The following is a 15,872-nucleotide window of genomic DNA, read 5'->3' as shown; positions in this document are numbered from 1 at the left end:
AGGAGGAAATGAACCTTAATATCTATGCCCTTTTACTTATCGCTAACCCATAACGCACGTCCTCCTCCAACTCGCCTACTGGTTCCAAGGGTATGAAGGCAGAGGTGGAGAGCAACGCCAAGCCTATTACAAGTGCCAGTAGGGTTTCGATTCTCATACCGTCTTGGAAGAAAACCTGCCTTCATAAATTGCAAAAATTTGTAGAAAGTACCTATCATAAATTTGTTTGTATAATAAATAATATTACAGATTGATGTTAATTGTAAGAATGGAAAGTGAAACAGAGGTAAACTAATGTTATTCTGGGTGAATTTGACGGGTGATGCGGTGATATTCCAGAGTTGGTGTCAAAGGTGAGCAAGTGATCGTAAGAGTATTTTGGATTCAAAGACGCTGAGTAGCGCCACTGGAACGATAAAAGAGGGTAATTGTAACTATTGTTTCCTCTTGCCCGTTTTTTTTGCTTTCATAAGAAACCAACAGACATCTCCAAAATTCGCTCGAACAGGCAAGGAAGTCTAATCTGCCTCCAAGTTACCAATCCATTAAAATGAGGCTGTTTTAGCATGTTTGTGATGTGGGGGTAATTTTGATGTTTTTCGTCATAACTATTTCAAAACAAAACAACTTTAGCGAGTTGGCACCAGAAAGAAAGGATGTGGATAGTCAGCTGATAGGTTGCCTAGGCATTAAAACTGGAAAACTTTGATGGCTTGTTAAAAATTCGGTTTTAATTAAACGAGCGTTTAAAGCCCCACCTTTGTGCTTCCGCTGGGCGACATGGCCAGCCCTTCTGTACGTCGGTAATACACTTTCTGTCCTGGTATTGTGACTTTTTCGAATTTAGGAAAGACTCAGGCGCTACACTTGTGGCAACGGAAAGCTGACCCGATCCTAAAGATTATCTACCCTTATATTCATTCCTGAATGTTAAATCTTACCGTGACGGAAGAAGGGCACATGCTGAGGATGGAGGAATCTGTGAAGACCCTCAATGGAAGAGTTGAAAATGACGCCCATTTTTGTCAACTACCCCAATCCCTCTGTTCTGAGGGAAAGCTATTAACAACAGAAACAACACTAACTGTAAAACATCCGGAAATGTTCTTTACGGAGCTGTCAATGGTACCTGTGTCAAAATGCTAATCAAGTGAGCAAATGATACCTCTCCATCTTCCTACTGGCTGGATAGAACGCGGATAGATGTGGCTAGGCAGCGCTGAAGTGTGAACTAAGTGGCGAGGAGGAATAAACGTGAAACTTTACCCCTGTTCCTTATCGAGGGATCGCATTTAGGCCAATGTTCTCACTGCTAGCAGTGGACATACGAGATGGCCAGCAGCATCCTTCTTCACCCAATACAGTTTCCAAACAGCACAAGACTATAGATTCAGGGAAATTGCCAAGAGGTATCAGTGGCGTTGCAGGCAGATGTCTTCTCTATTGTAAGCAAATTCGACACCTGGCGCTGTTGGGTCATGAGTGTTTTTCCTTACAGCTCCGACTACAGTGCGATGGCCATCGCGGAAGGTTAACCAATAGGATTGCCTGGCAAGAGGCTCATAAGGAGAGAGAAGGGCCGGGGCTGTGTAACATGTTAATTGCTTATTTAACCCTTAAGTCTGGTTATGCGGGCACTTAGGGCTCTGCCAATGTCTCCCGTAGGTGGCATATCTCCAGCTCATGTCAGTAGCCCCCCAGCCCTTTTGAATGTTGGCAAAACATTTTCTATCCCAGTACTTGACTTCTTTCGTCTTGAAGAAATATTAGGAACAATACAGAAATACCTATCAAAAGGTGGCTTCAACGTCTCATTGAAAGTACGTGAATTTTAATCTTAATGCAATAAAACTTCCGCTTAATCAAAATAGGATTATAGATTAACGTAATTATAATATTAATGTCCCATACATCCTTAAATGTTAAATTCAAAAAAAGTAGGAACTTGTGCTTAATCTCTGGGGATTGCTTAGAGTAAACAAAATAACTTCAGAGAGAGCCCCTTCCTCTAACACTCTGGTATAAAACTGCCGACATAAAAAATGGGAATACTGTACTACCATTTACCAATGAAAACTTCTGGAGGACTGATCTGGAACAGTAACAAGCCGTGTAAGCTTTCACATATAAATTGTCGACCTAGTTGACGAAAAATTAAAATATTCTTAACACAAGGTGATTGGCTGCAGAAGTTGGGGCGGTTTAAGGTCTCCCAGTGGAGAGATTTCATGAACTCAACCAACCGAAGATGTGATCACTTGCCAAAACAGTATGCGGGATCGCAAACATCCTGACAAGCTCCGGGAATCTCTCCCTCGACTAGGAATGGCAAGAAAATTCACAATCAACAGGGGAATGTGCATTGAAATGTGGCTATGAATGTAAAAGAATTACCGGCTTCATTTTATACAAACCTAAGGTACAACATTTGGGATTCTGGAGACTGTTGTGTTATTTTGATTGCTTATTTAGCTCTTCGTTTTGGTTTTACGGGCACTTGAGCCTTCGCCTTTGTACGTTGAGTGGGCGGTATGGATTCTGGGCCATGTCAGTAGTCTTCTTGTCCTTCTGTACCTCAGTAATACATATTCAGCCCTAACATTACGTCTTCTTTCAACTTCAGGACAGACTTGGGACGCTAAACTACATTTACTATTAATTGACGATGAACCTACTAAATAATAAACTTCTACTTAACTAAAAAGGCATGCAAGAGAAATTGCCTTTGTGAAGGGAGGACGCTTTAACAGTAAGGGCAGCATTGAATTGGCAATAAAATGGATTCCAATGGACGAATTCTGCATCCACCACCTACGTAAATGCCCACTTGGCATGCCAATCAAGGGCACTTTGAACTCCTCCAAAAGCTTAAATTAATAAACATCAACACCAGACTCATGTTCGTACCAAATCCCACCTTCGTTAACATAAAGGTCACAAAATCTAAAAGACAGGCTGCCAGATATTTTACAGTAGAATACGACTTAAAACTTTTCAAGTCTTCAAGTCAGCCATACTAATGCGGATGCTTTCGTTTTCAATGGCATATTTTGCGTCCAAGTTGCCACCTTATGCATAAAATAGGGAGGAAATAAAGTGGGGCGTGAACAATAAAAATGGTTACTCCAAATGCAGGAATTACGCTGAGCTAATGGAAGAAAAACAGTAGGACAATAGAAGCCATTGTATGACTGTAGGAAAAAAGATACACTTTTATAGAAATAGTTTGGCCTAAAATCACTCTTGTGGGCACGCCATTCCAGAGTGCTTGCCACATGATATGGATCCGGTCCCCAAACCCTAATAGGCTGATCCGTTTAACGCTAAGATTTCAGCTGGGATATCGTGATGACTTTGGATTTTTGAGATTGTAAACGAGTTGAAATGACGAACTTGGAAGTCAGATTACCAGTAATTGATATAGTTAGGACGACAACCTAAAACTTACCCATTGATATGACAATCCACTAACCGTCGAAGGTGTAACCGAGCGAACTGCGGTAGCAGACGCCACAGACGTCTCCATGACAAGGATATCAGCCTTATCGAAGTCGATGAGGTTATTTGTCTTGATCGGAGGTCTCTGCGATGCCTCCATAGCGCTGTGCGGTCTGAGAGGCGCTTTGACTTGTCTACGAGTCACAGATCGTACCTTTCGCCTCTCCACTTTCGACCTCAACTTCACTGCTGCAGTCGATATATCCTCCTCCACCTCCTCCAATTCCATAGACTCAAAAAGCGACCTTCGGTCTGTTCCCGTTAGGGGTGTTTTAGGCAGTGGCAACTTCACCGGTCGAATGGGTGGAATGTGAATCGCCTGGTAGGTCTTTGGGGTGTCCGTGTGTTCTCTCGAGGAAGACTTTGGAGTGGCTGACAAGTACAGTATTGTTTCAGTCGGCTCTTCAGCCTCAATTCTTGTTATCGCTACTAAGCTATTGTATACCGAAATAAAGGTTCCTTAATTAGTTAGATTTTGTTGCCCTAAGATTAAGAAATCATGCAATATCTGCTTTTACGGATGTGACGGGCGATTTATTCTAAGCGGCTTACTTCCAACCTTTCACCTTCAATTGACACCTTTTAATGTCGGAATCGTCCAAATACCTGCGTCTGTGCCTTTTAGGCACCGAATATGCCTCGATGATAAGGCAGGATAACCCACATTCTATCATTTGAAAAGGAGTAAATCACTTCCTGCCCGAATTTACGAAATTCCTCACTGTTTAATGATGAAGAATAAAGGGTGAAAGGTCTTAGAAGTAATTTTCATGTTTTGTAAAGTGGTACCTTAGTGATAATAATACTAGGAACTAAGATATCTTGCGGTCCTGCTGGAACACCATTTCAGACCCTATAAAGTCATCTGAATTAGAACCTAAGGAAAGCACGACCTTATTTTTTGGAAAAAATCTTAAATAAAACCAAAAGCGATCTTTACTATCTAAACAGCATTTACTATGTGCATAAAGACTTTGGAATATCAGCAGCGAAATTCGAGGCCTCGCTGAACTAATGCAAAAGCCATGCCTTGGGCCATGTTGCAAGTTAGTTTTCCCGTTACCAGGACAACAAAGTGGTCTCCATATAGCAACCGAGATTTTGTGACGACGCTCTGCGTGTATAATGAATCTATTGTAAAAAAGAATATACCCCAGAAAATCGGGCTTTGTACATTCCCAAATCTCCACATTAAACGGCTAGGCTTGTGAAGTAGAGAGGTGTTGCAGCTTTGTAAAGGTTCAACTGTCAACTTTTATAGTACCCAATTTAAAAGAGCTGATCACTGCGATGTCATCCTGCTGATGTTCAAGATTAAAAAAAGGGCATGGGTGACATTCATTGACCAAGCGGTCTAACCAAAGGCACTGAGTACTTCGTGCGACTTGGGACTCCGAAATCTACCAACAGATCTTGCCGTGTCTGACTCTATCGAAATCGCATTTCTTTTGCTTGTCAAATAGCTGGACGAATGAAAAACCCCTTGAGCTCTAGAGATTAATTATATTAAAGCAAGTGGAAAATCCTTCTTCAAGCAAAGATTAATTCCTGCCTCAATACGTAGTCGGGACACTTTGGATTCGTGAAGGAGATTGTATTACAGCCACTGATGGCCAATTTCTACGCACTTTTTCTAAACAGAAGAAGATATGAATTAAAGAACCTAGTTTCTGTATCCAACTCTTTTTAATGATTAGACAGCTCCATCTATTATGCAGGAGGGCTCGTCAGTTAGTTATAACTAGACATAATTATAGAGACACAACAGATTTATCCACAAGAAACTTGCATTCGTAAAAAGGTAGCTGACGTCTCATCAAAATGCTCTTTGAACGTTCTCAAGGTTTGCAAGCGGATGCTATATGCCAATGGAAGTCATGAATGAGCGATTCAGGCGAATGTGAACCCATCCATCAACATTTACAGAAGGATCACCAGCTCAGACGGCGCAAATTGTAAGACAGCTGCAGAAATGAACTATTAATGATACAAAATGAACACTTATGGTTTCGGTACGCAAAATAAGCTGTCAAAAAAAGGAGTACCCGTAGTTTAAGGCCCTTAGCAAGGTGCCCACGTCGGAAGCCATGGGGCGGGGTCTCTTCAAAATCGAAATATACTTTTTGCCTCCAAAACGTCTTTGAAACCATTTACACGGCCTAAGCTGCAAAGCATTTGGAGAGGCAGAGGGGAAGGCGTTGAAACCATTATTTGTGAAGGTAACATGAGGAAAATAGCTTAAACAATTTTCCATTGAATAGGGACTCACGATGCGCGAGGTTGAATAAACACGCCATAAACTCAGTCCATTTCTAGGGTTATCAAGGCGTAGGAGGGTTGTTGCTTTTGTGAAAGATAAGAAATTTTAAAGGCCCTTTTCATTTAGGAGACCAGATGGCAAAAAACGGGAGCTCTTGACTCCTAACCTACTTTTAAGACTTAGCCCATAACCACAGTAACGTAAAGCAGTGCGTGAAACTTCTGTTCCACCCATCCACTTATGAGTAAGGAAAAACAAACAACTGCATTGAAATCTAAATTATAGCCTTCACAGGCTTTTGTTTCGGAATAATTTGCTATAGCTTATAACTTGACTCCGTAAGATGGAGTGCTACAACATTATCATGAATGAGGAGGTAAGCAAGGGTAGTCAACTTCCCTAGCATGAAGCAAGGCTTCAGATCAAAAAAAACTCCATAAGACTGGGCAATTGTTGGCTTTTAAAAATGGTCCACGAGTTTTTGGTCCTAAAGCATTAAATTTCCGAAATTCATGTTTTTGATCGAGTCGCGCGACACTAACCCACGACAATGACATTGTACCAAGGTGGCAGAAGCTAGTCAACGACAATATTTGACTTGGAAATACTTCAAAGATCAACCTTAGCACAATGCCATTGCTAGACTTCTACCATTTGTAACAATTTATTGCCCAAACGGAGGTAAAACGAGTCACTCAGTGTTGGCGCACAGTGCTAAGCAGTTAGTTGAAAAGTTGGTGTGACTCCTTTCAACTGTTCGGTTCACCATGGAATGCGTTTAAAACCACAAAAAATGCAGGAATGTGAAAGATGCGGAAAGTAATGTGTTTTTTACTGAAATGAGAAGTGAACTAACAGGTTCTCAATTAAAAAGCCAACGAGTTCTGTTGCCTGGAGGGGCTGTCTAATCTCGTGTCTACGAGCATACGCTTACTCACTACTTTAGGCAACTTGTGCAATTTTCACCGCAAAAAATAAATAGTCACTTACCAATGGTGGGAGCAGCCGTGTCGTTCTTATCACCACTGACCCGCAGGACCTGGATGGGAGGATCGAGAAGGTCAGGGTTGCCCAACTCGAAGGCCTGTGGACCATCGTATGCTGCAATCACATTGATATCATATAATTACTCACGAAGATGATAAGATCTCATTAACCATCTGCATAGATGGATGGTTCTCTTTTAAAAGGGGACCAATCGGGCTGAGAAGAAAAAGAATGGCAATTTGGTGCTCACTTGCTCCACAGTGTTAGGAGCTTACTATTGAGCTTGTTTGAATAAATTCAGCCTGGTGGAAAAGCACCATTCTACTATTTGGCCAAAGTAGGATATCAGCTTTAATGACCTCATTTAGTTTAGAGCTCTCTAAAAATTTGGCCTTGGGCATTGTCTCACAGAATTAAAGTGTAGGTCGGCCAATTAGGAGGCTAGGATTTGCGCAAATCACACTACCATTGTCCGCTGAAGCTGGTTCAAGCTAATTACTAAAAACAGTGAAACCATTGCCTTCATACAACGGTGTGATACTGAATAAATTGTATAAACGATGTGTTATTTTTAGCGAAGACAAATAACAGTAATAATGCGAATCCCAATTAACGTTTATCTGGAAGGCTTCGTAGGAGGTGATGTAAATATTGTGACCTCTTTAATTCAGCTACTCAGTGATGTTCATGATTTGCCTCGAAACAAAGATATGGTTACATAAAATTTATTCTTGTTGGCAAAAATCACCGAAATACTTAGTAAGCTAAGTGCTGGCTATGCATAGTCAGGCTTAAGACTTTTACCAACAATGCTAACAATCCACTCCCTCGTCAGTAGTCATATTGGGCTAGTCGACTAACGTCTAATTACTCATTTTTACTAAAAAGATTAACTTACTAAGTCCATCTAAGAATGCCACCTCTGAGGAATTTACTAGTTCGAGTTGGTTGCTTGATCACTCTTAAACAAGTCTTCAATATAAAGTGATTCATCTGTTTGTCTTATAGTCAATAAATTTTGCCGTTTTTTGCTTTAAATCGTTTTTGGTTCCTATGATATCTACTTTTCTCTAAACAGCAAACATATATTACCTCAAATAAAAGAGAATATTACAGCAAAAATTTTTGTCCCAACATCTTATGCATTTTATAAATAACTTGTTGCTTTAAGGGAAAACTTTATTCAAAAGCACTACTGTATGTTGCATAGCAAAAAATTTATGGGTCGAACAAAGAGCTTTCAGCGAAATAAACTACGAGCCAAATATATTTGAGTGCAATAAAATAAGTAAACATTGTACATACTCACCTTAGTAGACTATGTCACTTTAAATACTAGTCAATCGGATGGCAAAACTACATTAGCACTGATTTCAACCCTTTGTTTTACAATAACTGGAGAAGTGCCTTAGTTAATTGACCTATATGAAGCAGGGTGTAGAATGAGTAGGCCTCAACCAAACTCACCAAAATTTTCAGAAGCCGGGGTTTGCGAATCACGACTGGGTGTCTTTACAGTCGATCGAGGACTTATCGGACCGAAATCCACCAAAGAATTGAAAGACTTGGCCTGTAAGGACTGTACCTCGTGAGCGTGCTTCTGTTGACGCTTCTTCTGTAAAATCTCCCTCTGCTTCTCCAACTTTAATCGCCTTTGTGCAGCGCCTTTAATAGATGCGGCGTCCATGCCCTCTAAATTAAAATATTTTTAAGCCATTGTTCTTATTGTTCTTATGTATATCTTTGGAAAATGTGATTGAAAAATTACTTGAAGTGACAAAAGTAAATCAGATATTTTTAAGCACCCATCAAGGAGTAGATTAACAACATATCACACTGCTAAGTGGTGCACGTAATGGCTAAAAAGGGGAAATATTAGAGCAACATGGTTCATGCAAACATTGTTATTTACAATTAAATGGTTGCCATCAAAGAAATAAGGCTCTATTTTCATTAAAAGCCGCTAATGCCTTTGCAAGTAAAATAGCGGTAGACCTCTATGTCAATATTAGGCCTGTTAATTGCAACAATGAGAAAAAAGTAGTTATATGTCTCAAGGAAGATTTTAGGAAAAAAGTAATCTAAATTTTCTAGGCCACTTCAACAACAACAATATGTTAATAAGTGATATAAAAGGATTTCAAACATAATCTACGCAGTGTAAAGTATAATAAACAAATAACACGGCCTAATTAGTTACAATAAATAATTAAGCTTTTAAGATCAACGAAATAAATATATCTCCGGATGTTCGTGAGTTACATAACCCCAAAAAAACAAGCAGCTTTGAGCCTAAAGCCTGCTAGCTAAAAAGATTTTAAGAAAAACCTGCAATTCAATTACCATAATGAACAAAAAGTGTGTTCGAGAAATAAAAGTAACTAAATAAAATATTGCCGACAATAAGACTGTCAAGCAAACGCTCAAACGATGCTTCTGTTTTGTTAAATTAGAGTCCAGGTAGGTGTAAAAACCCCCTCGCATTGTTCGATTTTGTCGACCCAACTACCATTCGAATGCACACTGCTACGGTCTTGATTACGCGCCTTTATTTTCCGTCAGAGGTAAATTACTCCACCATTAGTTAAAACACTACAAACACATAGCTCTTTCGATAAATCAAACCAGGGCTACTTCCTGGAAGTGAAGAGGCAAATGCACTGCAAAAAATTTTTAAGTTCTCCAATCGCGAACTTAGAGATCTTGTGCACCACAAATTGTTCCAATTTGCACCTCTTTCTTAAAAGCATTCTCAGGACATGTTTATCTTGATTTCCACACAATTTTCGTTAAACATTTTTGTGACCACTAAATTTTTTTAGTTACTTGAGTAAAGGTTTATAAAATGTATTATCACTGAGTATATTGATAGTAATATTCTTGCATTTCCTTGTACTTTTTTGTCAATACAACCCAAGAATACAAACTCTTTATCCAATCCTAGGTAAGCACCCTACCCATCATCTTGAATTTGTACGACTTCATTCATACAACGCCGATAGTCTCCCATCCAGACCAACCCGGCTCACAAGCAAACAGACCCTATCGGCCCGGCCGAGACAGGTACGCAAGAGACCCAACCCCACGCAGACCGGCGAGCCCAAGGGGCACGGGACCCACCAAGGGAAATCCGTTTTACTCAACCCACACCTGTCAAAGATCATAACACTATTAAATTGATATATTTGCACAAGTTCTCAAAAGCGCTTCTGCTGGCGGATACGTTGTTGTCTTTTTGCTACCGCCTTCGCTTTAAGACGTCCCCCAGAGAGACCACCGATAGCCGCTGGAGCAGTGACCACGCCGTGGCGACCAGAGCCCACAGAGCCCGACGCTGTCACCGCTGCCGATGTGCCCCGCTCTCCGTTCGCCAAACGCTCTCTCTCCCTGTGACTCGTCACCAGGGTGCGTAGCACTTCGCAGGCCGCCGCTGGCTTCAACCCAACACGTGACTGCTGCAGTGCCCAGGGATCAACCATATCAAGGATAGGGAAGACCAAACCCTGATTCAACATATGTCGCATCCGTGGTCTTAGAGCCGAGCACTCCCGATGAGCGTTGGCTGGGAACTGATCCCGCCACTTCTTTTGCTTCCCGCCAGCCTGGGGAACCGTTGCCGCTGCAATACGTACCGCTATAATATCAAGGATACCCTTAACAGCTCGTGACAGCTCCGGTCGTGAGTCTGGTTCGTCTGCTCGCAAGCTGATCCAAGTTCTGCTCACTGCAGCAATGCACGGAGATACGGCGTACTCCAGAATCGTGAGTTCTTCATCGTCCACAGCTATGAGCAGAAGTGTAGAAGCGTTTACTTTAATCTCCTAGGAGCTATTGACAACTCCTCCAGCAAATGACAAAACTATAACAGAAAAATGTTTGCTTTGAGTATGTGCCTGACCGCGGCGTCATTTTATTCTCCTAAAATTTGATCTCCACGTTGGTGGAACGGATCTGCGTTGGTAGAGCCTATGCTGTTGGTCCCTCAGAGTTCCCACGCGTGTACAGCAAAGCTTGTACCTAACTTGAGCGCATTTGAACTACCAAATAATCTGTCTTATATGACTTGAATAAGGCCCAGAAAACTGAGCCGGAAGCTATACGACGATTGCTAGGCAACAAGTTATGCCACGCTGTGACAAGACAACAGTACGACCGGTAGGAGTACTACCTGAGGAAAGGCGATCGATGATCGCAGTAACACAATCGGAGAGCATTTGCAAAAACCAGTGTGGAGATGCGAGAACATTTGATCTAAACACACGAAGGTAAACGGTAAGAAATTGTGCCACGAGTCCGACGGTTTGAATGAAATCTTTCAACCGCATAGCCTGAAGCAAAAAAACAGTAAAACAGGCATTGGATAAATCTGTTGACACTGGATCTTACGGAAATTACAAATGTATACGCTCTCACGAGCATTAAAAAACTGTAAAAAGGGAGTGGCACTACAAGCTAGGTAGTGAGGTAACTGGAATTTAACAGATATACCTGAAATTTGACATTGGTGAAACCACACAGGTAAAGGTAAGACTGTGGTATGTCTTCAAAAATGAGGCGCTTTTCCAAAGCGTAGATCCAGACATGAAGAAATCCACAGAGGAAGCTGCAATAAATTGATTCGCAATCTTCTGAGGTTTCAGAGCTTCCATCAAGTTCACTTGCTGATTGAAGGAGAATGGCAGGAGCACCGAGAATAAGCTCCTTGCAAATCTGTTTTAAGTCATCGTGAAGTGGTGGATTGTCTAATATCTGTCTTTCAAATATTTGTAGATACTCCTGCACCTTTAACAGATTCGATGCTATAAGGGAATTATGAACATCTGAGGTCGAAGGCAAAGATTTGAGATCCGTATTGACTTTTAAATGGGTAGTCGGCTTGAGAGCACCGCAAGCAGAATCAAGGTGGTTTTCTAGCATATTATAAACGCTATTTTCATCATGCTGTTCAACGTACTTTACAGTGCTGTCAGAGAAGGCGCTCGCCAACAATAAATCACTTAGTAAATAATCATCTTTAGGAGTAGGAACAAGAAGATTATTCACTTGGCAATCAAGGGCAATTTTGAGCAACTTGGGAACACATGGTGAGGAATAAAGTTCAGAATCCAATGGAACACGTTCTTGAAGGGGTAGTTCCTCTAGGTCAAGACAATCTTGTCGAGAGCACCAAATAAGGCACTGGCGATAGGTGTAAACAAGCATTGCAATAGTCCAGGCACGAAGTGAGAGTAAATTGCTTCGTTGTAGTTGAAGAGTCTGTGTAAGTTTGCCTATGAGAGAGTTCAGAGGAGGCAGACAGTTAACGATATCAGCCGTTTCCAAATCACTTCGGTCAGGATTCCGGAGGCTGTTAGCCTCAATAATCACGAGAAGTGTTACAAAAACAGCTGAGGCTTCAGAGCTTTCCATACATTGCTCGAGTGCTGCCATTATTTTCGACCTCATGGATCGTCTTAGTGAGATTGGTGTATGCGTAAATATCTGCTTCAAACGTTTGATTTGATGAAGAGGGCCATTTATTGAAGCACGTAAATCAATATGCTCATTCAATCTAGACCGTAGACTAAGAATAGCTGAAGTAGCAAGTTTGCGGTCACCATAAGGAACAAGCGACAAAAATTCGGTTAAAGGATCCGAATCAGAGCACATGGCAGGACGCAGACACACGAAGGGCGGCGCCGTTGATTGGGTCAACTGCCTTTTTAAATAGTCTAAATTTATTTTGGCCTATTTAAAATCATTACATTTAATTATATGTAGAAAAACATGGCTAAAAAGAACATTAAGAGTGGCTGTACAAAAAGATATTATTAGAAGTCTACTCAGAGGTGGTGTAAGTCGGTCACCGAGGTTTGAGAAAAAACGTTGTTTACTGTCAAAGACTATTCATGAAGCCAGATTCAAATCATTCTGGAAAACTCGATGGATTTGAGCACTAGGTAGCTAAAAATGTCTTTGCATGTCTTGTCTGCCACCGTACATTACTTCGCTTGGTAGATCGACAAGTTACGTCTTCAACATCTTTCTGTTTTCAACATCGCAATTTACAGTCCTACCTGTTTTATTTTTTTGCATATTGAGCTACTGATAATTAGCTGGTAGTTTATACAGAAATCTGTGGTATGGAAATACATGCATTAATAATATGCGGAGGAGCTGGCTACTAGCATGACTCGAAGGCCATTTTGCGGAGTGGATTGCCGAACTGGAGATAATGAAGTGAATGAGCAAAATGTTAAGTCACTGCTGCGATACGTTGGTTGCCTACTTTTGGTTTTAGTAAAGGAATACTTTGTGCCAGGGTCACTGTACCTTTGTTAGGTGGACTGCCCTCCGGGCCATGCCGGTAGTCCCAGACCCTTTTGCATGTGGAGTATATATATTCTGCCAGGGTATTGTGCTCTAATTCTTCTTCAGGGAGGTCTCAAAGATCTACAACTACTGCTGTGCTTTAGATCTACTGGCCCAAAAGTTTGAGAGACTCCAGGTTTGAAAATAGTAAATACGGCTAACACCTCGTCTTGCGCAGATGATATCAAATATTGATAATGTGCAATTTGTTGAACTATTAATCCTCACACTAACAAAATTGAGAGAATCGCATGCATGCGGCCAACTCTGTTTTGATGGTTTCTATGTGTAACAATTGAATTTGGATCACATTTGCTGAAATAAAAGGAAACGAGGACTATTATCTGTGTGACTAGTTAAAGATTTGTGAATTAAATAGCAAATCATATGCATACCAACAAGACACACATTGTTTTGAAAACTCAAACCATCTTGATTTGGTGACCCATGGGGAAGTTTTGCACCGGTTTCGGCTCATTTGCTTCTCAAGGGATTAGACCTTGATTTATGAGTAGTGTCTGCGTGGTGAGAAAATACAGTGGACCATTTTACCAGGATATTCCCAGTAAAACACCAACAAGAAAAAGACCGAGTAGCTATTATTCACTCTATTGCATGGTGGCTCAGTAAATACGTAAAAACCTACTTGTGCTAGTTCCTAATTTTTAAAAATGATGTCCAAGCGGCCTTGCTCACAATTCCCTTATTCAAAGTCAACCACATTGTGGATGGTAAACATCGGACCATCAAGTGCCGAACATACTCACGTTGGAAATACATGGTTTGCACATTTGGAGTTCCCTTGAGCGAGTCACAATCTACTGAAAATTTCAAAATTTTGGGCCTGACTGTTCACGTTGTCGCCCCATCTAATTTGTTTCCTCAAAAGCATAGGCATTTTATGATTTTATGTAAAAAATCTATCCAACTACCATTTATGTGAAGGAAACGAGCTCTTTGGATCGTATAAAACAAGCAGGAGTTTCAGCTCCCCCTCTGAAAAAAATTTTGCACGTTTCAGTGATTCCGCCTAACTGCTATCAGTATCTTTTAGCAATGTCAAAAAAACATGTTTCAAACCCAATTTAAGGAAGCTTCTCAAGAACCAAAACTGGATTTTCATTGCGCTATTTGACCGAAAACTGTGAATGCGAGGAGCGTTTTTCAGTAAGATGTATTCGTGGGAAATTCAAGCAAAATTGGAGTTTAATATTACATATTTCTTAATCGACAATACGAAGTAGTTATACCCAAGAGCTAAAGCCGCTACTATTCGGTTAGGTTTGCACCAAAAATGGATATCTGGAAGTAGCACGGGAACTTATCCCAGATGCCAATGCAAGCCGATGGCAGCTGCAGCATCGTGCGGCTTTATAATTTGGATGAAACCTTGCCAGCACCTTCCAGACACAGAAATGAGAAAAAAACTGAAGTCGAGTTCAAGACACATTTTACGAAAGAAGCTTGTTTTTCAGGGGGCAAGAAGTGTGTAGAGTTACAATGCTGCTTTGGAGGGAATGCAGGAAAGGTAGAATCACGACGTTGGCGTGAAACGAACCAACAAAATGAATAGGGAGGCAGTGTTCTTCCACCTGAAATACTATACTTTCGTTTGTAAAGAAACTTAGATGGGAATCTCAATGTATGTGAAAAGAATTCTCCGCTTTAGCAAAGTGACTTAGGATCCATCAGACCATACTAAGTTTACCTCGATTTACCTTTACAATTCATACTTAAGCACTTTTGACTGATTCCACTAGATGGACTGAGCGTAAAGTGCTTTATTTCATAGGATGTAACATGAGAGGAGGGAGTGAAAGTGATCTAGAAGGTAAACCTTGACGCTCGGTTTTGGCCCTGCCTTTTTGATAGGAAGATGATCCTAAAGGGGATGATCAGCAATGGAAATGAGACCGAGTAAATGAGGCTTAAACAATTAAATCTATTTTCGGACACTGGAAGTTAGGTTTGCTTAGTCAGAATTTAGGCATATACTTGTGCATTCTTTTTTCCGGTTGTGTTAAGTCATCCACCTTAACTAAGACAATCCACGCCAAATGCCTAGCCATATAAGAGGAAATCTCGTAATGTTTTAACTGTTTGACCCTCAGTTTTGGTAACAGGCCACTTGGAGCTCTGCCATTATACCTCCGTTGGGCGGTCTGGTCTCCGAGCCTGTCAGTGGCCCCCCTAAGCCCTTCTGTGCATCGGCAATACATATTCTGCCCAAGCATTATGTCTTCAGGGAATTCTTTTGTACAAAAGCTCACTGCCATGGCACAGCGTCCAACCCCGTGAGTGAAGACCTTGCTCAATTCGAAAAGCTGAATTAATCAAAGCGTCATTTGCCATTTCTCACCAGAAGATGTTTTACTGTGGCATTGTGTGGTAGAACGCATGGCTCTTTTTAAATTAACATAGAATTTTCACAGCGTTTGCCATATTTGGCACTCCGCCAGGCTGTTTAAGCATTACTAAACCTCTTTTTCCACTCTAGTTTATCTCAAAATCTTGCCTATAGTTGGCTTTCTCTTCAGTTTAGCCAAAAGTTTCTCCACATTTTTCTCACCTTGCCTTGTATGCTAAAGAAAAAGGCAGAAACTGAAAATCCGTTCTATTAATAGATCGCCCAAAAAAACGCAAATCAACTCTTAGACCAACATCTTCGACTCCTCCTGCCAACACAAGCGCCTAAGGCCATGAAAGTGTTCCTAGCTCGCTTGTGACTGTGAGGGTCTGGATGGCTGAAGTGTAACCCTTTTTAATAACACCAGGC

The 15,872-nt window shown here is 41.0% G+C and overlaps 1 protein-coding gene across 1 annotated transcript in view; it reads right to left on the bottom strand. All coding sequences in view use genetic code 11, as the record gives it.

The window, feature by feature from the left end:
* EGR_03561 (Tubby protein) overlaps positions 1 to 12,394 on the bottom strand; it is a gene marked incomplete at both ends in the record, with an annotated part of 14,666 nt that extends 2,272 nt beyond the window's left edge. The window contains 6 exons of the mRNA XM_024492810.1: positions 3,473 to 3,870; positions 6,749 to 6,859; positions 8,213 to 8,437; positions 9,969 to 10,529; positions 10,863 to 11,073; positions 11,234 to 12,394. Coding sequence (XP_024352693.1) covers positions 3,473 to 3,870; positions 6,749 to 6,859; positions 8,213 to 8,437; positions 9,969 to 10,529; positions 10,863 to 11,073; positions 11,234 to 12,394 — 2,667 coding nt within the window. The remainder of the gene's footprint in view (positions 1 to 3,472; positions 3,871 to 6,748; positions 6,860 to 8,212; positions 8,438 to 9,968; positions 10,530 to 10,862; positions 11,074 to 11,233) is intronic.
* Positions 12,395 to 15,872: the final 3,478 nt, after the last annotated feature.

Source organism: Echinococcus granulosus (genome assembly GCF_000524195.1).
Source record: "Echinococcus granulosus chromosome Unknown EG_S00019, whole genome shotgun sequence".
Taxonomy (NCBI): Eukaryota; Metazoa; Platyhelminthes; class Cestoda; order Cyclophyllidea; family Taeniidae; genus Echinococcus; species Echinococcus granulosus.
The sequence above is the reverse complement of the archived record's forward strand: the minus strand, read 5'-3'. Positions and strand labels throughout refer to the sequence as shown.